This window comes from Engraulis encrasicolus, chromosome 13 (assembly GCF_034702125.1).
Source record: "Engraulis encrasicolus isolate BLACKSEA-1 chromosome 13, IST_EnEncr_1.0, whole genome shotgun sequence".
Taxonomy (NCBI): Eukaryota; Metazoa; Chordata; class Actinopteri; order Clupeiformes; family Engraulidae; genus Engraulis; species Engraulis encrasicolus.
This window is the reverse complement of record NC_085869.1, coordinates 21,509,477-21,534,576: the sequence shown is the minus strand read 5'-3', so window position 1 is coordinate 21,534,576 and position 25,100 is coordinate 21,509,477. Positions and strand designations below refer to the sequence as shown.

Below are 25,100 nucleotides of genomic sequence, written 5' to 3'. Positions count from 1 at the left end.
AGTGGGCAGCAGACTGAGACCACAGGGACCAGTGTTGCCAGATTGGGCACTTTCCAGCCGCCCAATTGAGCTGTTGGGGCGAGTTGTTTTTGCAGATTTATGGCTATATAAATCAATATAATATAGTTGAAATTGGGCGGGATTAAGTGCTTTCAGGCAGGTTTTGAGCATTTTTTTGGGCTTGAAATCATTAGTCTCACCTGGCAACCAGGCTTATTCGAAATTCAGAACTGAATTGAGAATGACCTCAAAATTCCAATTCAATTCTTGAATTTCAATATGAATTGAATTTAAATTCCAAACAGGGAATGGAATTGCAGGAAAGAGAATTTAAATTCTTTGAAATTCAAAGAAAATCAAAGTAATGGCATAATATGAACACCAGGTGGTGGTGGTGTAGATTAGATTCAAAGAAAATCAAAGTAATGACAAAATAGGAACACTAGCTGTATATTAATCAGTATGTGTCTATTCCTGACACTGCAAGATGTACAACTGCCCCCTTAGGTGACATGTTGGGCTGTTTCCTAGCAGTGTTTTTACGTATGATTTACGTCTGGCCATTACATGAGTTTTAACATCTTATTATTTTGAAAACACAAAGCTGTTTTTGGTTTTATGGTTGTGTATTTTGTGTCTTTTTGATACATTGTAGTATTTGGTATACATGTTGGTATGTCATTCCCATCCCTGTGATATAATCATGATTCTTTTTGAGAAAGCACATTATAAAGCATCATAATCTCATTGACACGTGGTTAGGACAACTTTCTCTGAATTGCAATGTGTTTAAATTCCATTTCCTGTCATTAAAATTCATTTCAATTCCCCTTCCTGAGTTGCAGTGAGTTTCAAGTCCACTTCCTGAATTGCATTGAGTTTCAATTCCGTTTTGAATTCCATTTCCTGTCATTCAAATTCAATTCAATTCAACATCCTGTATGGGTAGAGTCAATTCAATTCAAATTCAATTCCACTTCCTGAATTGAATTAAATTCAGAAATTCAGATTTTTGCACAAGCCTGCTGGCAACCCTGGCAAGGACTTCATCTGACTTCATCTGTGTGTGTACCTGTGTGCGCTACTTGGTGGTGTGTGAGGGTGCGTGTGTGCATGTGTGTATACCTGCGTGTATTCTTGGTGGTGTGTGAGGGTGTGTGTGTGTGTAACACACATAACAAAAGAGTGGGCCACAGCCTCATGACTAATCCTCCCCTAACAGAACAACACAACACAGCACAGCGGGCACACAGACACGCACTCCACTGAGTGGGAGGACACTGGCACAGCACACCAACCATTTCGGCTCTCTCTGAGAGAAACTGGCACACCACACCAACCATTTCGGCTCTCTCTGAGAGAAACTGGCACATACAGTACTCTACTGTGTAGAGGCAACGTAAATGGTCAGTTACTTGCATGTGCACACACTCATAGAGAGACACTTTACTCATGACATGGTAACATTTCTTGGTTTCACTGTATCCTCTACCATAGGCATGGTCTTCTTTAACAAGTGCCTACATGAGCTGAAGATATCAGAAAGAAATACTTGAGACTGTGACGATCTTCCTTGTTGTGACATCAATTGGTATCTATGGAAAGTGTAAGACCAGTTCTACATGTTTGGGTGCCAACATTGGATTTTTTAATACGTTTTATAGGACAAAATACCATATACAAAAAATGTGCAAAATTCGTATAATATAATGTAGAAATGGATTCCCTGACCATGAAAACGTATGCGTAGACACCAGAAATACAGCTGTCCTCCTTTCACAACAGGAAATATGACACATTGTAGTTTATGGGACTGCATGGTGGCCATCTTGGAACTTCATGATGAAAAACTGTCTAATGAATTGTAAGGCAAGAAATTGACATTGAAATTGAAAGAATATTTTTCCACTATGCATTACCAAACTGAGGCCAAGGGGCAACCAACATCTTTTCAGAAATGCATACAACAGCCAAAAGTCTCTGCCGGGTCAAATTTGACTCGTAACACCACACATTTTTTTACACCTTTAAAATGTACTAAAATTATAATATATATATATATATATATATATATATATATATATATATATATATATATATTTTTGCGTGCGTTGAAATGGTTGTTACTGTGGATTAGCAAATGCCCAGAAATTCACCCAGAAATGTCCTGAGTAATAGAGCATATTTGTAAGTCCTCAAGGCAGGCAGCAGAAATAAGCTTTACTTTGAGTGATTTTGTTTTCTCTGGTATTTTAGCTCTCATTCGGTTAAAATCCCATGTCCATGAGGACTACACCTTTTACAGAGATCTGTTTAATCAAGAAGTGTTTACAGTGTGCATAAATATGTTTAGAAGTGGCATTGATGTTTGAACACATTGATTGATCTGTGTAACAAGACCAGATTAATCATCTTCAACTGTGAAGGGGTTTTTTGGGAAGAAGGGTGTTAATGTGTTTGCACGCTTGTCTGTGTGTGTGTGTGTGTGTGTGTGTGTGTGTGTGTGTGTGTGTGTGTGTGTGTGTGTGTGTGTGTGTGTGTGTGTGTGTGTGTGTGTGTGTGTGTGTGTGTGTGCGCATGCGTGCGTGTGTGTGATTGGGTTTCTCTCTCTCTATGTGTGTGTGTGTGTGTGTGTTTGTGTGTGTGTGTGCGTTTGTGTTTGTGTGTGTGCGTGCGTGCGTTTGTGTTTGTGTTTGTGTGTGTGTGTGTTTGTGTGTGTGCGTGTGCGTGTGTGCGTGCGTGTGTGTGTGTGTGTGTGTATGTGTGTGTGTGTGTGTGTGCGCATGCGTGCGTGCGTGCGTGTGTGTGTGTGTGTGTGTGTGTGTGTGTGCGTGCATGCGTGCGTGCGTGTGAACAGAGCAAGTGTCAGCGCGGATCGTGCAGGAGGTGACAGCTGAGGCGGTGGCGGTGCTGAAGGGAGAGCAGGAGCTGCATCCAGGCACCGCCGTCAGGATCCCCTCAGGTAAGCACCGCCCACCCACCGCAATGCACTCTGGGATACCATGGACCTCCTAGACCAGGAGCCAAAAGAAGGTTTTACTTTTACCAGACCAGAGGGTGATACTACATGTAAGAAACTGGTTCAGGAGTAAACCAGGTGAAGTTAAGAGGTACTATGTAGAAGAGCCGGGAGTGCTGAGGCTCTTCTATTAGATGATTTACCTCTAAACTTCACCTGGTTTACTCCTGAACCAGCTTCTTACATGTATAGGCACTACGAGCCAAAAAGGTTTTACTTTTATTGTTCAGTGCAAAGACTCAATGGTTGTCTCTTATGCCAAAAACTTGCAAGGCATTCAAAATGCAACTTCTACAAACCTACGGTAAAGCGATAAACAAATTGACAATATTAATCTGATCAGTGCAGTTTCAGTCTACGGGCCTTTTACTGAAACTACTGTAGGCTGCCATATTTGTCTTGCCTTGTGTGTGTGCACATCAATGGTGTGCTGACCTTTAATTGTTGACTGTCTGAAACAAAAGGTTGACATACTAGCTTGAGGAAGTAACAGCCCGTCTCAGACACGTCTCTCTTCTACGAAGTCACTGAAGCTGCTGATTCACATTAGCGCAGTTCATCTAGCAGGGACATCGCCTATTTAGGGAAATCACCTGTGTTACTGTAACTGCACAGATGACAGGAATTTGCCTGCAGGGTTTTCTTCCTATACCTGTTCTCAGATGGTCTTATTGAATGGAGTATGTATATAGATATAGTGCCCACTGTGACGTTGAATTGGGTGCTAAAGTACATCACAGGGAGGTTTTGTGTGTTATCATTTCATTCTGTCATGTCATTTGCCATTAACGTCCCGTGATACCTTGAGTGCTACTGTGGTTTAAAGCTTTCAATGGGGGCCAAGGTTACCAACACACAACCGTTTGCAGCTGGCTCATGTACTGTACAGCGTACTTTCAGAGAAGCAGAATTGTTCTTTTCAGCGTCCCTGGGGTGACTGTGTGGTCTGGATTGCGATGCGGTCTACAAAGGAGGTTGGGCTCTTCGCCCCAATCCCTTCTTGCCTACGCATTGATGTCATGCATACTTGAGAGATGGCTCTCCCTTTAGTAAACAGACTGGGTAGGAGAAGGGCAGCGACCGGCAGCCCAGGGCCCATGCTCTCAGCCAGGGAAGCCGACGGGGGGTGGCGGGTGGTGTGGTCAGTGGGGGGCGCAAAGTGGTCAGTTGTCCCGGGCCCAGGGACAGAGAGGGCCCAGAATTGGGTTCTCGTTAGATAGTATGTATTGAGTGGGCGGCAGAGATTATTTAAGTATATAGAGATATGCCAATGTAATAGGTTGCTATGGGCACCTAACATGACCAGGTTCCGGTCTGCCTGAAGGGGAGTGCCATAATACTCCTAGCATTGAATAGTATAGTCCTTAGGTCTGCCTAGGTCTGCCTAAAGGAGGATTCCCCCCCCCTTACAATAGTAGAACCCGGAAACAATGGGCCAATGGAACCTCTCTCTCTCTCTACTCTCTCTGGTGGGAGGGAATTTCAGATGATTTTGTCCCGGGCCCAGGGACAGAGAGGGCCCAGAATTGGGTTCTCGTTAGATAGTATGTATTGAGTGGGCAGATGATTTTGTCCTGGGCCTGGCCAAAGCTGCCACCGGCCCTGCTCTCAGCCTCTTACCAATCTACTACGGCAGATTTCTGCTCTCCACACCTCTTTCCACGAACCCCTGTCCCCCTTCTGCACTCCTCTTTTTACACCTCTGGCCCATTCTGCTCCTCCTCTGTCCTCTTCTGCACCCCTCTCCATGATTGTTGTATGTACTCTACACCAGGGATGTCACACTCAGGCCAAGGGGGCCTGCAGAGTCATCACTTGAACATGAAATTTGGTGTGTCAATATGAGAGGGCCCAGGCCAATGAAACAGCTCACACTCATATGCTACGCAATATGTGCAGACCCATTTGAACAACCATATGATGGGAAAAAATGTGTGTGAAATTTCACTTTAATTTTAAGTACTTTGCAGTATCAAGTACATGCACGCACAATTTTAGTCCATTTTGTAGCCCTTTTGTACTTAATGCACGCCGTACCGCCAGTGGCACACATTAATAGTCACTGAAAAGTTAACTACCATAGTACTACTCTACTATGACATAACACAGGGCCTTTAGTAATGCACTACGACTTGGTCATTGCCATTCTGGTAACAGCAAATATATAAGGCTGTGTCTTAACAGTTTAAAATATAATTGAGTTCAGCCTGCAACTTAATTCCAGATTTTGATTGTGGCCCTCAGTCAATTTGAGTTTGACACTACTGCTTTACACCCTACAGTCTGCAGTCTTAATGCAACACAAAGTCAACTTTAATACCCTTAGTGCTGATATTAACACTGCAAAATATATGCCCTTCTTTCAACGCCGCACTGTGTTTCAATCCAGCACACCCTCTGAAGCTCACATAGTCTACTGTATGCTGACGTTAGCTAAAAGAGGTTTCCGCAGTAGTTAACTTTCATTGAGCCCTCTTGCTTGAGCTCTATTTGCCAATCACAGGGATTGTTTTCTGGTTTTGGCAGGCGACATGCTGTTCTACTGTTTGTGTGTTCCTAGATTGTGGTGTGCATACCACCATGCCATGTTGTTTACGCTTCAGCTAAAATTACGAGTTACAAGTTTATTTTCTTCTTCCTGACTTCCCCCTCAGCATTTTATTCGCTTGTTAAAGCTGTCGGACGGTGGTTATGTCTTTGCGTCATGTTTTTTGACAGGGTTTTCATCTCAGGCGTAACGCTTCGTAAATATGTTTACTGCCGGCAAACATTGCGATGAATGCCAACTGTCAGAATAACCCTTAATTTGTGCTATGCTAATACAAGTTTATTGTTAGGCTAAATGACTCATCGCTGGGTATTTAAGCTGATATTAAAGACAGAATGGGCCCCCTGTTGAGATTTGGCTTAGCAATGGAGAAAAAAGGAAAAGTTCAATTTTTTTTTCCCCTTGTGTTCATCCGCTTGATGTTCAGGAATGCTGTCAACAGGGCCGGATTAATGCACAGGCTAGATATGGCTGCAGCCTAGGGCCCCATACCTGCCAGAGCCCCCCACAGGCTAGATATGGCTGCAGCCTAGGGCCCCATACCTGCCAGGGGCCCCCACAGGCTAGATATGGCTGCAGCCTAGGGGCCCCTACCTGCCAGGGGCCCCCACAGACTAGATATGGCTGTAGCCTAGGGGCCCCTACCTGCCAGGGGGGCCCTGATTGGCCAAAAGTGAAAAATTGTGCAGAATTGTGATAAGATGCAATATTGAAAAATGTATCGGTTGTGTTCAGTGCAGTTGTTAGACATTTTATCCTTAATTCCTAGCTCCTAGTTTTGACACTGTCTATGTAAAATTGTCGAGAAATTTGCCTTCTGGGGGGGCCACAGAAAACCTGTAGCCTAGGGACCTCAGGCCATCTCAATCCGGCCCTGGCTGTCAGAGCTCTGCAAAAGGATTAGACTGATTGAAGACTTCAGCAGTAGAATCAGGTCTGCTGGCTCATTCTGCTTTAGGCTTCAGTGTGCATGACACAGAAAAGCATCCTCCCTGCCCCTCCCCCTGCTCTCCTGCTCCCAGTTCACCGCTCCTTTGCTCCTCTGAGACTGCATTTTTCTGCATTTTTCTCCAACGCTCTCTTCTTCTTCTTTTTTCCTCCCCTCCCTCTCTTTCCTCTCCTCCTTTTTCTCCGCTTGAAGTTGAAGACTCTGCCAACCTCCCCCCCTCCCCCCCACCTTCTCCTGCAGCTGAGCACTTCGGACCACTGGAACCAGGTAGGGCACTGATATGGTCACCCAACTGGAGAGTGTTGAGAGAGACAGTGTGTACCGTATGTGTGGTCATTCTCTGTGTGTGTGTGTTTTCTTTTATAAAAAAAATGGTGCCTAATGTGATAATGAATGTGATTGTGTGTATGTTTGGGTTTTTTTGTTCACAATGGGTGGCTTCACAATGTTCTCAGCTCTTACAGTCTTCACACATCATCTGGTCTGCTTCTGAAACAAGGACCCTGCCCTGCCCCACTACTGTCCTTCTGCTCAGTCTCAGAGGGGAGATACTGTCTGTCTGTCAGTAATGCAGTGCCATGTTGACCATGGGGCCATGCTGGGCTGCACCAGAGACCAGAGACCAGAGAAGGGAGATGTATTCTTTTGTTTTCCCTTCTTTTCCGTTGATATGATATTCTGAGACGCAAAAAAACCTCCTCCTTCTCCTTCTCGCCACCTTCCTCCACTGAGTGCAAGACATGGTCTCATCTTCATCTTCTAAGTAGCAGAGGTTACTTCCTCCCCACATACCCTTTGTGTATGGCCCGCAAAACAAGATCATAGAACCTTAACCCAAATCAACCTCCCGCCCCGTAACCCTGACCAACCCCCCCTTACAATATGAATGCTGGACATGGTATAATATGCATGAGATGTCTACACCTTCTCCCCCATAAACTGCTCCAAACACCTGTCCATTTCAGACTGATATATTCCCATTATTAAGTGCTGTAGGGTCTCCTTGGAGCAGTTGATCTAAGTCTAATATAAGAGACACCAGTCGAGATGGGAAGGTGTTTGGAATAGCCATCCATGTTTTCTCTCATTCCCCTATTTTTTTCCCCTCGTAAGCCCTGTTGACTGCCTTTGGACTTGTTTTGGGTTTCCCCCTCTTTTCTGTTTTCTGATCTTGTCTTTAGTTGTGCATGTTCTGTGTTAGGAGCTGTTCATGTTTTTTTCTCGTCGTGGGCCTGTGCTTGTCTTCGTTTTCTTTCTTTATTTTTTATTTTTATTTATCTGGCGTGCGTCTGTCCTCAGTTTCTTGCAAACCTTTTGACCCCCGCTCAGAAACCTTTTTTTGTTGGAAGGCAAGCCATGCTTTGGTTTTAGTTCAACTATTCATCATGTACGATGTTAGCCACATGCTAGGTCCTTGAAAAATAGGTTTGTTGGACCGATTATTCGAAACCACACATTTTATAATTGATAATGGCACACATAGAGGAAAATCAAAGCTGATATTTAATCTCAGAGTACAGAGTACAGTGAGTATTAGCCGTTACATCCACATCACGTAATATGTGACATCATGTAACGCATACAGTATAAAAGCAATACAATCACAAAATATTATTGCTGAAGAACACATACTGTATGAGTAAAGAGAAAACCCACACAGGTCATATGCCTCCCTACTAGCCTAGGAACTCCCATACTGCCTTTAGTTCTACACAATCGCTCCAATCTGAAAGACAAGCTCACTTGTGATTAGGTCTGGTGGTAACCAGGCAACCGCCCCACAGTGCCACCATTGCTTTTGCAGTTCCATAGAGATGTAATGGCCCTGAGTATCCAGGTCCTCTGCCCCTCCCTACTGTAGGAGCCCCTTTGTGTTTCTGGCCTCTGTCTGTGTCTTTGTGTCGTTCTTTCCTAACCTCTGTCACTTTGTATCGCTCTCTCTCTCTCTCTCTCTCTCTCTGTCTTCCTCCTTCTCTTTTCTAATACCTCCCCCCCAACACACACTTGCTCCTTTTCACCCAAACACACAAACACACTGTGGCTTTCCTCCCCTTCTTTCTTTCTTTCTTTCCCTCCCTCTTTTTGGTCCTCTACTACTTCACCCTCCCCCCTTCACTGAATCTCTCCTTCCTTCCTTCCTTCCTTCCTTCCTTTTTTGTTTCCTTTCTTCCTCTCCTCTCCTCTCCTCTCCTCTCCTCTCCTCTCCTCCTCTTCCTCTCCTCTCCTCCGTTGTCTAGATTTTTCCTTGCAGTTCTTTTCCCTTGTCTCTGTTTTGTAGATGTAGGGGATGAGGAGGAGGCCGGGCCTCTGCGCCGCTTCCAAAATTCTCGCGAGAGGTGCAAGTTCCTCGCCCCCTCCATCTCTGTGTCTGTGCCCGAGGATGACCCGTACCACTCCGATGAGGAGTACTATGAGCACCCCTTGTTCAGCCCAGAGTGGACGCGGTCCGGCACTCGCCCCCCGGGGCAGGGCTCCCCATTTAGACAGATCGAAGGTGAACCACCACGCATGGTTCCTCTCCGCCATTCCTGCCTTCTCTTTTCTTTTTTTTTTGAACCCTCTTCTTCACTCCTCCTCTCCTGTTTTTTTGTTGCTTTTTTTTACTTTGCTTCAGCCCCTATCCCGCTCTTCTTTTTTCTTTTCTTTTGGGCTTTCTTCTGCCTTTTTTTTCTGTAATCCCCACCTCCCTGGTCTTTGGCCCCGTGTCTGTCGCGTGTTTGTAATGTTTTCCAATTAGAGTCTCTGATTTTTTTTCAAAATGTTCTTACTTCCTTTGCTTTGGTGCAAGACATTTGATCACGAGTAAATCATCTCTGCACTTCAAAATTAAAGCCAAAAACACAGACGTTAACTGCTAAGGTGCTTTTATCGTTGTAAATGGGCTTGGTCTTTGGTATACTGAGGTGTTTTTGTGGATCATGGTCCTGAGTGGAGCAGTGACATGATATGACATACATGTGAACCAAATGTCTTCTGTTGTAGCCGTCCTCAGCTGTAAGGTGTTTGCATGCTCTCTGTGCCCCCATTTTGTTTGGTCTATCCTGCGTTTGTCATGTCATGTGGCGTGCCTGGTGTGTCCATTTTGATTTGTCTGTCCCTCTTGCCTGTCCCTCTTGTGTGTCCCTCATGTTACTGAAGGATCCACGTCCATGTTCATTCAGTATCCCCCCTCCCCCCTTCCCTCCTGCTGATGTACACGCGCTGTAGATCACAGGATAACTTTCAGCTCTACCATTCATGCCGTGCACACTCACACACACAGTACACACAACTAGAAACACTTGCATAATGCTTGGAACATATGAAACGATGTCTCACCACGTGAAAAGACGTTTTCTAACAAACAATCTTTTCATGTTAAATTTGATCTGGCCATGATGGTGTCCCAGAGATAGAGCCACCCTGTTTTCCACAACCCCAAACCCGTACGTCTTTCTGTCTCTCCTTGTACCACTGGCTCCCCCCCCCCCCCCCCAGTGGGAGCTGACCTGGGCACCCATGCCCCAGTGCCAAACATCCATCACATACAGAGAGGCTGTGCTTGTGTGCTGTCTCGGAGTGACCCCTAAGCCAGTGTTTCCCAACCAGGGGTACGTGTACCACTAGGGGTACGCGAGCACACTGCAGGGGGTACTTGGAAAAATGTGATTTGAGCAAATGCATGGAGCATGGAGCACACTAGAGGATAGAGGAAACCATATAGAACATGAGTTATGGGGCACTCATGGCACAGCAAAATGGCTTAGGGGGTACATGAGACAAAAAAAGGTTGGGAAACACTGCCCTAAGCTGTGCTTCTTTGCAGTTCACACCTCACTGTCCAGCTGACAGCCGAGCCTGGGACACATTTAATGTGTTCCAGCACCTACCCAGCGGTGGTTTTTCGGCTGCTGGTTCTAATATCATCAAACGTCAAATTCAGGAACGTATACAGCTTTTGCTTGTTAGCACTTGTGACAGTCACGCACAGATAAGACGGCCACAGGCAAGCTGTATGGTTATTATTACGTAAAATGTACAAGTTTCTGGAGGTGGTCCACCAAAATTTAATTTAGGGCCTGAAACTGTTCATGTTAGGATGTTCTGACAGTGCTGCAGATGCCTCCAAGATATTTATTTTTAATTTAAGCAGTGCATATTTATTTTGCTCTGCAGTGAATGGAAGATTGCCAACGCTTACATCTGATCAGGTTGCTTTTTCACAGCACAGATAGTTGGCCACTCATCAAGTCTAATGTGACAGCGTTTATGGCCTGCAATGTTTCTTGTGTGGGCCAACTCCCAGGGTTGCTCAAGGTTACTCGGCTTTGCACATGATCAAACAAAGGTTTTATTTTTGCAACTGTATATTGAACTGAACAGTCATAAAAGTAGTGTAAGAGTCTGTGTGTCTGTATATTACAGATAAAACATGTGACAGAGGTAAGAAAAGAAAAAAAACAAACGTGTTAGCCAGTGAACGTATGTCACTCTCCTCTCACTGCATGATTTAACTACCTTCCACATACCCCAACAGCAACTGGGCCAGAGAAAAAAACCCATTCAGACATTTTGGGTTTTTTTTTGTTAGTGTTATGCATCTTTAAAGAGTTCTTTTTATAGGCATTCTCGTCAAACAGAGCTGAAAGTGTTCCTACTACTGTATTGTGACCTATCCATGTACGCTGCCCAAGTCTGTGTTGTCTGTAGTCGTGATGTCTCCCCATTTCCCCCCTCTTTTAAGAAGAAGAGACCGTAGAGGCTCTTACAACTGCCGAGGAGGAGTTGGAGGAGTTGGAGGAGTTGGAGTTGGAGGAGGAGGAGGAGGAGGAGGATACTACAGAGGCAGCGACAGCAGCAGCTTTTGAGGAGCCTGAGGAGGAGCAGTGGAGCGGGGAGGAACCTGACGATCAGGGCTCCCCAGCTCCCGAGCTCCTAGAGCAGGCTGAGGTGACAGGCGAACCCCAGGCTGAGCCCGGCCTGCTGCAGGCCAAGGTCACCGAGGTGGAGGCAGCTAGTGCTGCCACCACCGCCACCCCCACGCAACGAGAAGATACAAATGGGAGAAGCCATGATGAGGCAGGTTGGGAGGAGGAGAGGCCAGACGAAGGTGTGTCCTCCCCGCTGCTTAATAAGCCTGCATGTCCGCTCCCTGTCTGACCAAAACAAATGCAGCAGTTTTTAGCTGTAGCCTTATAAGTGAATGCGGAGGAATGCTGCAAAACGTTGCAAACGCTGCAAAAGATTGCAAAGCAAAAAAAAAAAAACAAGTCTCTGCTGAAGCTGCAAGGCAACACAGGCTTGCTGGTGATTTGCTTCCGTGGCAAGAGCTTTTTTTTCCTGTTCTTTTTTCATACTCTCTCTTTTTTTGCTCTTCTTTTTCATCCTCTGTTCCTAATCACTGTTTCTGATGCAGCAGTCAAGTATGCTGGTAACCCCGCCGCCAAAGTCTTAACAGTTTCTTCCTTTCTCTCTGTCTCTGATGCTTCAACTGCCAGGCTGACTTTTCTCGTTACTTGCAGCCCATTGCCATCATGTCATTTTGCCAGTTACTACATCGCCACTGTGGTTGACCCTAGCATGTGTGTCATTTTATTACTGTATGCAAATCAGAAATGTCATTCTGATGTCTTCGTATACAATGTTTTGTGAAAATCACCATATCGACCATTTTATTTTCCACTGCTGTTGTCATTTTTTTTTCTGTAACAGTATACCATGTTCATGACACTCATACCAATGGTATCAGATACACATATTATGTATATACAATTGTTTAAGTACAACAATGCTTGCAACATCAGTTCCTCATACGTCAGTGATACATTTTTTTTAATATATATTTTCTACCGTCTTCATCATAGCAGTCAAAAAAAACTAAGAATGCAGCGATGAACCTTTTCATAGCTGACTACTTAACTGAATGTAAAAAGCCTTTTGGTCAGTCCGAATATAAATTCCATTCTACCTCTGATAGATGAGAGTTCCATCTCAAGATCACTGGCCATCTCCATCCACCGGATCTCATTCATCCAACATTGTGCTGTGCATGTTGGGTCAAGTCACAACCATGACATTGTCTCATTCGTCTCTCAGTGGGTACGTCCTGTTCCGTCTCATCTGCAATGCTATACGTTTACGCTGAGAGATTGATTGGCTTTTTGCACATGACAGACTGCCTTTGTCTGTCTTCTTAGCTCGTTGGCCTGGCAGATGTACAAAAACAAAGCTTTCTTAAAATAATATCAAACTGAGTGCTGTACAACACAGACTACTTCAGATTTACTTTCAGCCTTGAAGATGGACGCAGACAGACCTGGCCACGAGAGGACGGCTGCCGCCGGTGTGGACTTCACCGAACTCGAGAGGCAGCTGGCCAACGTTCAAGCGGCTCCGTCAAACGCACAGAGCCACGCGAAAGAGACGCCAAAGGTGTCCACCCAAATAGCCGACAGTCTGTCTGAACAGAAGTGTGTGACCAAACAGCTCTCTGCCGAAGCGAGCGAGCAAGCCTCTTCAAAAGATACCACGACACACAAAGACAAGAAGGACGAGGAGGACTCCTGGTCCTTTGGAGTGAAGCATGCAGCAGCTACAGTCAGTGTCCAATCTTCTGAGATATCTTTAAGAAAGAGCACTGAAGTGAAGGGGAAGGATGAGAAACCTGGGGAGCACCTGAAAGACAAGTCTGGCATGTCTGCGTACTTTGAAACCACAACCTTGAAGGACAGTGAGGCTCGAGCAGGAGGTGGTGAGGGTTATTATGAGCTGAGTACAGGAGGGGGTGAAAAGACGATGCTCGACATTAGCTACACAAGTCTCGGGGGAGACAAACATGATGAAGATAGCAAGAAGGAGGCACAGTCCACCCTTTCGCCCATAGAGAGAAGGGATGATTGTCGCCTCTCACCCGGAAAGCTGGCGCTGGACCAGAGGAGCTACTCCCTCAACATCCCGATTGGAGGACTCGATCAAGCTCGTCCCAGGAACTTCTCTCCGCTAGCTACAGACATTTTGTCATTCACCAGCGGAAGTCTGGACGAATCAGCCGACTATCTTCCCGTCACCACCCCGTCTGTGGAGAAGCTCCCAGCATTCCCTCCTGTTGGCGTGGAAGCGTCAGCCTCCGACGCCCAGCTGTCTCCATCACCCCCAATGGCCACAGGCTCAAGTGGCAAGACGAGCCCTCAGAGAGACTCGCCCGATTTGTCTTTCCCCTCCTCCAAGTTCCAGTACAAAAACGGCACAATCATGGCTCCTGACCTTCCCGAAATGCTCGATCTGGCAGGCACCCGGTCAAGGCTGACGTCTGAGAACACCGACCCAGACATCATGAGAAGGAAGTCGTGTCACGCCGACGTGTCAGCCCACATCTCTGAGTCCCTCGCCAATTTAGGCCTGGCCGACCAAGGTCAGAAAGGGGCCAGAAGCGAAAGTCAGTTAGAGGATCTTGGATACTGTGTCTTCAGCGAGTACTCCGGGCCCATGCCGTCACCTGCTGATGTGCACAGCCCCATGGACTCCATGCCTCAGATCTTCACCACGATGCCGTCTGAAGAAAAGGATGCAGCAGCTCCGTGTGATTCATCGGCGGAGGGTGCGCCGGCCAAAAAGGATGGGGCACCTGAGTCAGCAATATCGCCCAAAGATGAAGATGTAAAACTTGGCCAGGGCATCGCTGCCACTGAAAAAGACAAGCCAGACACCAGCAAGGACGGGAAAAACAAAGAGGCCGATGACAAGGCTGAAAAAGATAAAACACAGGCAGACAAACAGGCTGAAACTTTCGTGACACCAGTGGTGACGGTCACTTTGGACGAGTCTAAGCCTGATAAGGAGGCAGAAGGCAGCACCTTAACGCAGACAGACTTCGAAGAAATAGCTGCGTATGAGAGACAAATCCGAAGGCTGGAGATGGAGGACCGACCACTGAGCGTTGAGGAGGAGCGAGAACTGATGGAGCTGAGGGAGAAGGTGAAGAACAAACCAGATCTGGTGCACCAGGAGGCCTACGAGGAAGTCGATGCCGAGGACGTGTACCAGCTGACAGGAGTAGCCAAAGACAGAATTGCTCGACCGATCAGGCCGTCTCCTGCGTCATCTGTCGAAAGTACCACTGAAGAGGACAAGGCAGTGAGGCCCAAGCAGCTTGAGGGTGCTGAGGCAGCAGCAGCAGTGGAGAAAGTCAAGACTTCAGAAAAACCATCCAGTCCAGGTGTGAAAACTCAGCCTGCTGAAAAAGAGAAGGATAAGGTGGAGAAGGGAGAGGGTATTGAAATGGCCAAAGAGCCCAAAGAATTCATAGTGGAGGCCAAGCCAGCGAGTCCTGTGGGAAAAGCAGCCCCAGAAAAGGCAGACGCAGCGAAGGCCAAAGAGGAGGAGGAAGAGGCACTCGAAGGAGCCGGAGCAGCAGACGCAACAGTGGAGTCTCGAGCCGCCATCGAATCTGTAGTGACGGTGGAGGATGATTTCATCACAGTGGTTCAGACCATCGACGAAGGCGAGGCGCCCGTGCATAGCGTACGCTTCTCAGCTCCTCCAGAGGAGGAGGAGCCTGCTCAGAGGCTCCAGGAAGAGGAGGAGGAGGAGGAGGAGTCTGTGGAAATGGCACAGGAGGTCGAGATGGAAGCGGCCAGTCTGGAGGAGATACCAGACGTTCCAGAGGTGGCCGAGACCCCTGTGATGATCCCCCCGAAACAGGCAGAGGTGGTGACGGAGTCTGAGATCCCAGCCGAGAGCTTTGACGACTACAAAGATGAGACGACCATCGATGACTCCATCTTAGACAGCTCCTGGGTGGACACCCAAGGTGCGATTTCAGGTGCAGATACTATATGTTCATATTACTACTTTCTAATTAAATTCAAGTAAATTATAGAATCATATTCTCCAGCATGCATTTTTGAAAGGAATATAATATTCATATATTTTGCTGTGATATACAGGACCAGTCTATTTCATGTATTTCATGTAAACTTTCATGTATTGGAAACTTCAAAATCATCCTAAAATGTAATCTGACACAATTTTCAAGGCAACAACATGCTGTATATTGTAGCTAATCTTTTCCCACACGACAGATGAGGACAAAAGCATGGCCACGGAGAAAATTGAGCCTCTTCCCAAAGTGCGGAGCCCCGTCAAAAAACCTGTGGTGGAGAAGCCGACCAAGCAAAAGGCCAAAGGGGGCCGGGTTAAGGCCCGGATCTCCACTCCGGAGCGCAAACCTGTACGCAAGGAGCCTCTTCCTATTCCCAGGGAAGACACCAGGAAGAAAAAAGGTTTTATTGCTTGTGCTGTTCACTGTTTTTTTGTTTGGCTGGGTACAGGCTGAATGTGTGTATGTTTTTGTGTTGTCTTATTGAACTTATGGAATGCTTTCTCACACATAGCAAGACATTAACAATTTTAGATATGCTATAATTTGTACATTTTAAATCCTGTACATACAGTAATAACAGGATTAAAACATTACATCTGTACATAATAACCCCAATGCAAAATCCATAGCCTGTAACCACAAATGTTTTATGTTCTTGTGACCGCCTGGTTCATTTCCTGTTTTAAATTTTAATTTAGAAGATGAAATGGAGGGATACGGCAGATGTCCATTGACATTTAATGATGGTTGCATGTTCTTTTGTGGTTGTAAAAGTTGTTTGTGTTTGAGCTTCATGAGAGTTGTCGCCAAGTATTTTTTTTTTTCGTGTGTGTTTCTGCATTAGTTATCCTTCCTTTTTCTTTACTCTCTTTTGTGGTGAGTGCTTCTATCCCATAACCCTGTGTGTTTGTATTCCTGATCCTCTCCTCTCCCCTTGACTCTTTACTTCTTTTCTTCTGTACCCCGTAGCTGTCATTAAGAAGGCCGAGTTCCCCATTAAGAAGTCTGAAATTCAGACTCGCTCTCCCTCCCGCAAGAGTGCTTTAAAACCCGCTGTCAGACACCCTAGGCCTGCCCAGCACCACGCCTGTGTTAAGCGGAGACCCACAGGTGACCATGCGGCATGCGGATGCAGGGAAACTTGCAGTGTGGCTGGCAAAACGTGCATATTGTACCATCTGCAAACCATTTCAGGATATCGTCGCCTTTTTTATACATTATTTTGTTTTTGTGCCTATGTGTTCGGATGCACATGTATTCTTTGCACATGTATTTGGGTTGTGTCTTGCTTTCATTTTCATCAAATGCATACATATACAGTATAATTTGTGTCGCCAGTGGTCATTGTGTTTTTATATTTATTTGTTTATTACAGGAATGTTCATGGTGTTGTGTTTTCACATGTATTTTCTTATCACAGACGTGCGCACATCTATGAAATTATGTCCTTGTTTTCACAGCACCTTTTTTATGCTTTTATTTTTGTACTTCCATCAGTTGATATTTTGTTGGGCTTGGCTAATCAATCACAGTTATCATTCTAACAAATCATTCTTATTCCATTTAACACTGGTCTGACACTACTACTAAGTAGTTTCTACTTTCTCTTTTTGGCTTTTGAGTATGGCTCCTTCTTCTTTTCTTCCTTACTAATAAGTAGTTAAAAGAGCAACATTTTATTTCATTCAAATAAATTCACATTACTGCTTCTGCATTGGCTAATGTAATGTGTAATGAAGAGCTCCACTGCAGCTAGGCCACTACTGTGGTTGCCTGGAAACAGCCTGTGGTCGTTAGCCCCACAAACACTCACATAGCAGAGCTAGCTGCCACCTCATCAGGGGCTGTGCTGTGCTGTGCTTTTCAAGGCATTCTGGGAATCATCCATCTGACTTGATGGTAGATATCCAATCAATTGCTGTGTTGCCCCAATTAGATTCTATGTTACTTAGGGACATTAAAACACACCACACACACACACACACGCACGCACGCACGCACGCACGCACGCACGCACGCACGCACGCACGCACGCACGCACGCACGCACACACACACACACACACACACACACACACACACACAAGGCCATATTCTATTAGATTGTGTGCTACAGTATTTCATGCCAGGTCTCCAATATGGCATGAGTCCTTAATTGAGCACGGCACTATGTGTAATTCCAGATGTCACTACCTCACGATTAACTACCCTTTACAAAGTGCAGAGCACACAACAGTATGTCCACCACGGCATTATAATAACCCATTGCTTAGTTAGACCTGTTTGTGAACTCCGAAGATATCTAATGCATCGCTCCATAAATAGTATTACAAATCATATCAATCATATCAATCAATTCATGAGCACAGCCGATTCACCTTCTATGAAATCGATCTGCACGGCATGCTGTCTTGATCCACTCACCCATCCCTGTTTTATAACGCTCTTGGTATATTTTGTTATTTTTTATTTTTTTCTCCAGTGTCAGCAGACGGCCGGCAGCCCATGAGCGTGGCCAGACACTCGCGGGACAGGATCTCTGTAAGTACCCGTCCTATATTAGCAGACAGCAGCCCATACAGGGGTGCATTTCTGGAAAGCGTAGTTGCTAACTAAGTTAGCTACTTTGTTGGTTGTAGTGTTGCTTTTGGCGGCATATTTTAGTTTTAGTCCTAGTCTAGTCAAGTCTTTGCATCAAGTTGTCATTTTAGTCCTTGACAGTTTTAGTCAAATCACCAAATTCCTTAATTTTAGTCAAGTTTTAGTCTACTTTTAAGTCCATGCATTTAGTCACATTCATGTCAGTGTCATCCATGACCCATTTCAGTCTAGTCTTAGAGTAATTTTAGTCAGCAAACAAAAATATGAAGACATTTAAGTCTACTTTTAGTCAACACAATGTAGTTTTAGTCAGCAAACAAAAATAAGACGACATTTATGTCTACTTTTAGTCAACATAATGTAATTTTAGTCAGCAAACAAAAACATGAAGACATTTAAGTCTACTTTTAGTCAACACAATGTAGTTTTAGTCAGCAAACAAAAATAAGAAGACATTTTAGTCAACACAATTCACACGTTGGTCTTCTCTGTGATGTGATTCTCTTTAACCCAGACATGAGGTAAAAGTGCACAATGTAAGACACAAAACCAACCTATTTAAAGATACCTCATACAGTACACTCGTTAATACTGAACACCTAATGCAAAAATAGAAAGTGCTACAGTTTGAATGAATTGTCTTTATTCCATCAAAACATGTTAATACACCACAAGCATCAACTCAAAAAGGAAAATAAACAAAATGCTTTATCAAGGTGAAATAAAGATCATATTCTGAATTGAAAAAAATTGTGCGATTTCTTTAGTTTCTAAATCCAACAAAAAAGAATAAAAAATAAAAAAAAACAATCCTCTAACATATCTAACATTTCCTCTAAATTCTACCCTATCCCTCATATACTAGCACAACAGTTAGCAAAAGAGTAGTCAGATTCTCAAAAAAAAACATGTAGGGGCCTATGTGTATGCATGTATGCATGCATGTGTAACGGAGGCCAACTAGCAGAGTTGGTGTGGAACGTTGGTAAAACCTCCCTCCGAAAGAGTCATTCAGTGTCTATGCCGTTGGACTGAAAGACTGGTCTCTTGGCCCAGTGGTATCGTACTGTGTCTCCCATTGCCGGACCGGTGTAGTTGACGAGGTAGCAGGTTTGATCCCAAAGGTGGGTTACCAGGTGCAAGATGACCCGTCATAATGGTGCTGTGACCCGGATGGGAGTTAGGTTTAAGGGGGAGAGTGTAACGGAGGCTAACTAGCAGAGATGGCGTGGAACATTGGTAAACCTCCCTCCCAAAGCCTCAGACAGTGCCGATGGGCCGGAAGACTAGTCTCTTGGGCCAGCGGTGGAGCAAGAAAAGTGATGTAATCCTCTGCTTTTCGCAAGAGACTCTGAAATTCACCCTCCTCGCTTTCTACAAGACCTTCAGCTACAAATGGGTCCTAAAAGCAAGCTGCTGCTGGAAGTGGTGAGAAGTTTTCAGCTGTTGAATCAAGGAACACACCAAGTCGTTGATCCATACTTGACCTCATCTTTTGGGCCAAAGTAGCAGCATCCTTGTAGCTTCTGCCATGTGTAATGGAGAACTCTGACAGGTGCTGATTCAGGTCCAGCAGTGCTTGCACAATGAGGGAAAGGGACTGGGTGTCACTTTCAAGGGACTTTGTGTGTTCTGCAAATGGCCCATTCTCTGCCACTAATTGGGTCAGGCAGTCTTTCACTAATACAAGGTTGCATCGTACTGTGGCTCCCATTACCGGACCGTTGTAGTTGACAAGGTTGCACGTTCGATCCCCGAGGGGGGTGAACAGGTGCACGATGACCTCAGTCACATGACAGAGGTCATCTTGCACCTATTAACCCCCCTCGGGGATCGAACGTGCAACCTCGTCAACTACAACGGTCCGGCAATGGGAGCCACAGTACGATAACGCTGGACCAAGAGACTAGTCTTCCGGCCCATCGGCACTGTCTGAGGCTTTGGGAGGGAGGTTTAACCAACGTTCCACGCCATCTCTGCTAGTTAGCCTCCGTTACACTCTCCTCCTTGAACCTCACTCCCATCCCGGGTTAGTGGCACCACTGTGAAGCAGATCATCTTGCACCTGTTCACCCCCCTCAGGGATCGAACAGGCCACCTCGTCAACTACAACGGCCTGGCAATAGGAGACACAGTACGATACAGCTGGGCCAAGAGACTAGTCTTCCGGCCCGACAGCATCGGCACTGTATGAAGCTTTGGGAGGGAGATTTTACCAACGTTCTACACCAACTCTGCTAGTTAGCCTCCGTTACATATGCAACCACAAACATACTGTACGCAATACCTACTTAGGTTTGTTCACCTTTAAGAATGCACTCTGTTCTAAAATTTTCCTGGCCCTGTTTCTACGGCCACACGACAGATAACCAGTAACGCTGAAGACTCTCTCTGTGAAGGCCTGAGATGCCGGCATTGCAAGGAGATCTAATGCCAGTGGTTTCAGGTTCGGGAATGCTGTAGAGCAACACCTGGTTAACCAATACTCAATGCCAGACTCCTCAACCTCATCACCATCACCAGTGTGGAAGGACTCTGACAGTAATGCCCTGTATTTTAAAAGCTCCTGCCGAATACTCAATGGTTTGGGTGTCTTGGGCCTTACTGGACGTTTTGAGCTAAAATATTTAAATCTTTTACGTTTTGCTGAGGGTACTTCTGGTGCCACTTGCTCATCATCGGTCACTTGTTCTTCAGGCAGACTTGGTGGAGCAAGAAAAGAGATGTAATCCTCTGCTTTTCGCAAGAGACTCTGAAATTCACCCTCTTCGCTTTCTACAAGACCTTCAGCTACAAATGGGTCCAAAAAGCAAGCTGCTGCTGGAAGTGGTGAGAAGTTTTCAGCAGTGGAATCAAGGAACACACCAAATCGTTGATCCATACTTGACAGCATCTTTTGGGCCAAAGTAGCAGCATCCTTGTAGCTTCTGCCATGTGTAATGGAGAACTCTGACAGGTGCTGTTTCAGGTCCAGTAGTGCTGGCACAATGAGGGAAAGGGACTGGGTGTCACTTTCAAGGGACTTTGTGTGTTCTGCAAATGGCAGAAGGAGGTCATGAAGCAGACCCATTCTCTGCCACTCATTGGGTTGTAGGGTGCCCCACCCCATGGCCTCTGCAACATGAATGACGTGTTCCTTCACCTCCAGGCAGCGCTTGAGCATGGCGAAGCAGCTTGACCATCGGGTCGGGCAGTCTTTCACTAATACAAGGTTGCATTTGTGGAGAAGGCGTTCTGTGGCAACAGAGGATTTTCTGAATTTGTTAACCATGTGCCTGACTTTGTCCAGCAATCTTCTTATTGGTGCCTCCTTCTGAATCATATTTACTACAAGCTGGAGGGTGTGTACAGCGCAGGGTGTCCTTTGAATGGCCCCATAATCTCTTCTGCAAGCATAAAAACACAAAACATTATATTAGTAGGTTCACAGACCATTTATTTTGCGCCATCAACTTCTTAAGTACAAGACATTATATTAAATACAGTAGCTCAAAATGCTTGTACTTGATATGACATTTCTTTTTATTCATATTAAGTGACTGAAAAACTAACTGCATAGTTTCGTGAAGGCTAATGAATACACTTCATACACAGACTGACCTCTCATCCTCTCCTTCCACATCATAGTCATTGGGGTCCTCGCTGTGCTCGTCCTCGGAACAGTCAGATGTTCCGGTGGCTTCACTGCGAAATGAAGCCACCATGTTGCTGCCGTTATCAGTGATGGTTGTAATTATCTTGTCTCTTTGGATGCCCCATTCCGCCATAGACTCCTCCACCAGCGCACCAATTGCTTCCCCCGTATGTGGATGTGCCAGTTCTTTCAAGCTAAGAAGTTTGTGTTCAGCCTTATTGCTTTCAGGATTGAAGTAGCACGCACTGACACCCAGGAAAGAGGCAGTGAGCCCCTTCTTGGTCCAGATGTCCAGGCCCGTGGTAACCCTGCGCGCTTGGGAAAGGCTTCGTTTGATCTTTCCCTTCTCTTCTATATACATGTTTTCAATGAGATTCAGAATTTTTTGTCTTTTAGGCACATTGAATTTTTTGTCCATACTTCCCATCATCTGAATGAATTCTTCATCTTCGACAATTCTGGCCGGCAGGCCAGTACGGCCAATCCATTGGGCAATTGCCTGCTCTTTACAACGTTGTTCAGGGGCGTTTTCGTTATACATTTGAATGCTGCTGGGCTTTCTCTTGGGTTTCTGTGGTGTCCGTTCTGGAATCTAGAATAGAGAGGGGGAGGGGAGGGGGGGGGTCCAGTCAGAAAGGTCTACTGCTCATAATAATGTTTCACAATATAGGCTACTTATATCATTTCAAATCAAACCGGTATTAATGTGACTATATTTTAAGTTACACATTTTGCGCTTAATGTAAGCCTGAAGACACCAGGATGTGTGTGCCAAGTGGATTATTTCACATAGGCCTACATTTACACATTTCTGTTATAGCCCCACACCCTCACACCTGCAAAACTATTGTGAAGTTGGCACCAGATATGTTGAATATTATGCATAAAAGCATTTTTTGTTATTCGTTTCTGCATCGTTTGTAGGCCTACATGATAGCACAGGCAAAATGAGCATTTCTGCACAAACCTTAAAAAGGTGCACTGTGCAGGAAATGGTCAAAAGAGGTACTGCAACTATGTTGCTCATTGAAACTGGGTTGCCTATTGCCGAATTTGATCTTTTCATGACAGTTTACTAAACTGATATTTTCTAGTATGGCCCAAGTACAGTCATCTTTGCAGCTAAAAATGTCTTTCAGGAAATTCAAAAGGGCGGACCATGGAGAGGATAGGAAAGTGAAATTGTCGTAGTCATAATGAATACTTAATTTGATGTTGGTATGAAAAAGGTATTAGTGAATGGGTAGCATAAATTCTGGAAAGAAACAACTGAAAATCTTACACACTGCACCTTTAAGATCAGGCTATCTGGTGACCACAATTACGCAGCACTCTATTATCATTCAAATGAATCATTTTTGCACAATTGAGCAGGCAACATGAACGTTTTTGCACAAACCGTTTATGTTACTTAAAATGTACTTTTGTAGGCCTAAATGCAGCGCCAAATCAGCAACCAAATTACTCGAAATGGTTCGAATTGTTTGTGCAGGTGTGTGGGTAAACAATGTTTCTGCAGAAACAGTTTGTTACTTTGTTATTTCATTCAAGTCATTTACCCATTGAAAGTTAAAAAGCTTAAATAGGCCTAAGCTTCTCACACGAACACTCATTTTGCCTACACAATCGTGCACAAATGAATAAAAAATAAATCTATTCATATCTTCAACATGTGGGGAGCCAACTGCACGCAAGTGCTGCACCTCTAATGTCATACGCATGGTCTAACCTACAAGTACGCAAGGCCTAGGTATCGGTCAATTGTCAGTTAGTTAAACGGATCAACAAACATTTACACCTGTGTCCTGCGTCTTGAACAGAATGTTAACGCCACAAATGAAATTCTCCCACGATTTAATTTAGATTTACTACTGCAGCGAAATGAATGAATGAATGCCATCGTGCTTTTTTTCTCCGTCTGGGACAACCCTCCAGTGAAGCAGCGCGTCAAACCTATATTTAGATAGGCTTACTGTACCGAGTCTGACAGACACAACTATAACCTGGGCTACCAGAAATGAGAAATGAGACGTTGCCGCAGCGGAGGAAGAAGATTTGGAGAAGAAGCAGACGGCAGAGTTGCGCTAGTGTGTGGAGTCGTAGACTTATTAGCCACAGTCCTAAAATATACCCATACAGGCCTAGGCTATATTGAACGGATGCCTGTGAAAAAATACAGTAATCCATATTGGCAACAGTGGTCGCACAATCTGACTGCAATTGAAATGCTAAAGGTCCTAATGGACGCAGAACAGCGTTGGCACAACCCCCTAATTCCTTGGAAGCGATGGCTGGTCCGTGTAACGCTTTGCAGTGCTTTGATCCATTTTCGGAATTCACATGAAAAAGATGAAAATTAGTTCAAAACTTCAAATTTCCAGACAACTCAGAAAACAGAAAATTGACGCTGTGTGCTCGTTTCATTGTAATTTGTCGGTGGCCTTTGAAAGAGAAAATATGTGAATTTGAAACCAAAGTAAAATTAGGCAATATTTCAATGTCCAATTTCTGTGTCGCGCAGGGACCGGGGGATGTATTGGCTCAAGTAGCGCCAGATGTGTTTTGCGTAATGTCTACAAATGAAATGGATGGCAAGTCAGCTGAGACGTAGGCTACAGATCTGACAGAACAACTGGCTCAGCTGTATAGGCCAACCTGCAAACTTTCACCTCCTTCCCGACAACCGTTGGGACGAAAGTGAGTTCATGGACAGGGGGAGAAAAATAGGCTACCCACATAGTAGAACTAGGCAGGCATGCATGGTGTGCAAACTCTGATTAATGCGCACCACAGACCCATTGACTCCACGCCGACTAGACTACTCTTCATAAGGCCCCGTCTAAATTTGCATTGGCTATTAAGGCATAAACGTTGCACATTGTTTATTTTACGCGTGGATATTTCCCATCCAATGGGATCTCATTGCGCAGTTGGCACCACACTGCAGCATCCGTGACCGGATTATCAGTGGTGCAGTCTACTTTTTTGAAGTGGGTATACTGTATATTCAAGCATTTTTTTGAAGTGGGTATACTGTATATATTTATGCTATTCTAAACAATTGATCAATCCATTTGAAGTGGGTATACTGAAGCCCCTAAAATTTAGAAGTGGGTATACTCCGTATACCTGCGTTCTACGTAGACTACACCACTGCGGATTATTCCAAAACATCTGCAAGACCTATATTAGCCTATTTGTAACATTATCTTGACATTTCACAGAAATAAGACAGGCTTGAAATGTACTATAGGCTACGGGTGTAACAAAGCAAGCGTCATGAATTCGCAGTGCGTTATTGCTCGACCGCGTCATTTCAGTTCAGTGGAAACTAAGCTTGAAGCGCTATAACGGCAATGTAGCCCACAGTCTGCTCAAGTGAAGCAACTGATGTTTTTCCATAGGCCTAATATGATTGTCTGAATTCTTAGGGGAGTTGGCCCATATGCAAACGGAGTTGCCGACCACTGATCTACAGTAGGCTATGCGT

At 45.0% G+C, this 25,100-nt stretch overlaps 2 protein-coding genes across 2 annotated transcripts in view; both read left to right on the top strand.

The window, feature by feature from the left end:
• Positions 1-12,069, top strand: part of LOC134460859 (proline-, glutamic acid- and leucine-rich protein 1-like) — a 132,035-nt gene extending 119,966 nt beyond the window's left edge. Inside the window, exons 5-8 of the mRNA XM_063213450.1 lie at positions 2,858-2,962; positions 6,709-6,783; positions 8,795-9,010; positions 11,240-12,069. Coding sequence (XP_063069520.1) covers positions 2,858-2,962; positions 6,709-6,783; positions 8,795-9,010; positions 11,240-11,655 — 812 coding nt within the window. The 3' untranslated portion in view covers positions 11,656-12,069. The remainder of the gene's footprint in view (positions 1-2,857; positions 2,963-6,708; positions 6,784-8,794; positions 9,011-11,239) is intronic.
• Positions 12,070-12,370: 301 nt separating this feature from the next.
• Positions 12,371-25,100, top strand: part of map2 (microtubule-associated protein 2) — a 48,696-nt gene continuing 35,966 nt past the window's right edge. The window contains exons 1-5 of the mRNA XM_063213445.1: positions 12,371-12,594; positions 12,788-15,316; positions 15,576-15,776; positions 16,346-16,486; positions 17,858-17,916. Coding sequence (XP_063069515.1) covers positions 12,796-15,316; positions 15,576-15,776; positions 16,346-16,486; positions 17,858-17,916 — 2,922 coding nt within the window. The 5' untranslated portion in view covers positions 12,371-12,594; positions 12,788-12,795. The remainder of the gene's footprint in view (positions 12,595-12,787; positions 15,317-15,575; positions 15,777-16,345; positions 16,487-17,857; positions 17,917-25,100) is intronic.